This window comes from Mesitornis unicolor, unplaced genomic scaffold, assembly GCF_000695765.1.
Source record: "Mesitornis unicolor isolate BGI_N332 unplaced genomic scaffold, ASM69576v1 scaffold49102, whole genome shotgun sequence".
Classification (NCBI taxonomy): Eukaryota; Metazoa; Chordata; class Aves; order Mesitornithiformes; family Mesitornithidae; genus Mesitornis; species Mesitornis unicolor.
Window position 1 is genome coordinate 5,282 of NW_010169440.1, and position 1,102 is coordinate 6,383.

The 1,102-nt window shown below is 54.4% G+C and overlaps 1 protein-coding gene across 1 annotated transcript in view; it reads left to right on the forward strand.

Annotated features, from left to right (window-relative positions):
• PLAGL2 (pleiomorphic adenoma gene-like 2) overlaps positions 1-521 on the forward strand; it is a 2,688-nt gene extending 2,167 nt beyond the window's left edge. Inside the window, exon 2 of the mRNA XM_010179335.1 lies at positions 1-521. This exon is cut by the window's left edge and continues 722 nt beyond it. Within this exon, the coding sequence (XP_010177637.1) occupies positions 1-521 (521 nt within the window).
• Positions 522-1,102: the final 581 nt, after the last annotated feature.

The window sequence follows — 1,102 nt, forward strand, 5'->3', positions numbered from 1 at the left end:
TGGGGATGACCTATCCTCTGGAGCCGTCTTCTCCCATCTCCTCCCCACCGCAACCTCCTCCAAAGTATCAGCTTGGATCTACCTCATATTTGCCTGAGAAACTACCCAAAGTAGAGGTGGACAGCTTTTTGTCAGACTTCCCTGGCAGCCTGTCTCTCTCGTCTGGTGAGCCTCAGTCCTCTTCGCCTCAGCCGCCCCCGCTGGACGAGGCTTTGCTTTCCAAGAGCCCTGCGAACCTTTCAGAGGCTCTCTGTGCTGCTAACATGGACTTTTCTCATCTTCTCGGCTTCCTCCCCCTAAATCTTCCTCCTTGCAATCCGCCTGTGTCCTCGGGGGGATTGGTCATGGGCTACTCACAGGGGGAGACCCAGCCACTGCTTACCACTTTGCAACATCAACCTCAAGAGTCGCCTGGAGCCGGGGCCTCGCTGAACTTTGGGCCCCTTCACTCGTTGCCCCCCGTCTTCACCTCCAGCTTGAGCACAACCACGCTGCCGCGTTTCCACCAGGCGTTCCAATAAGCTGCAAATAGCACTGGAGAGCAGATCTTTCGGTCGCCCTTTTGTGGAGAGCCTTAAAAACGCACAACTCTTCCTTCCCTTTGGGGTGTGAAAGCTTTGCAGAGCTGTTGCAGACGGGAGGTTTCTGATCTCTGGAGGGAGCACTTGTAGACTGGAACAGCAGAAAGCCCCGTGCAAGTCCCAGTCCTGTACAGCGAAAAGATTTCAGTTAATAGACTGGATATATTTTATCTATTTTTTAATCTGTGAATCAGGAGCCACGCTTAGCACTGACCTTCCCCGAGATCCCGGAGCTACGTTCCTCTTTGGGAAGGGACTGTCCCTGAGAAGGAGGTGAGACTCTTTCATCTCGGGCGAATCTTTCGAAGAGTCCAGCTTCCATTTCATGTGATCACACTGCAGTTCTGGCACAGCAGCCAGCACCTCCTCCGCTTGGACGAGGAGGACAAGTCAGGAACCCGCTCTGTATGAAGCCGACGGGGAAGAGGCTGTCCTTCCCCACTACCTCTCATCCCATCACCGAATCCAGCTTCCTCCACCCAACACAGCTTCCTCCACATCAGTGTTAAGCCACGAGACCG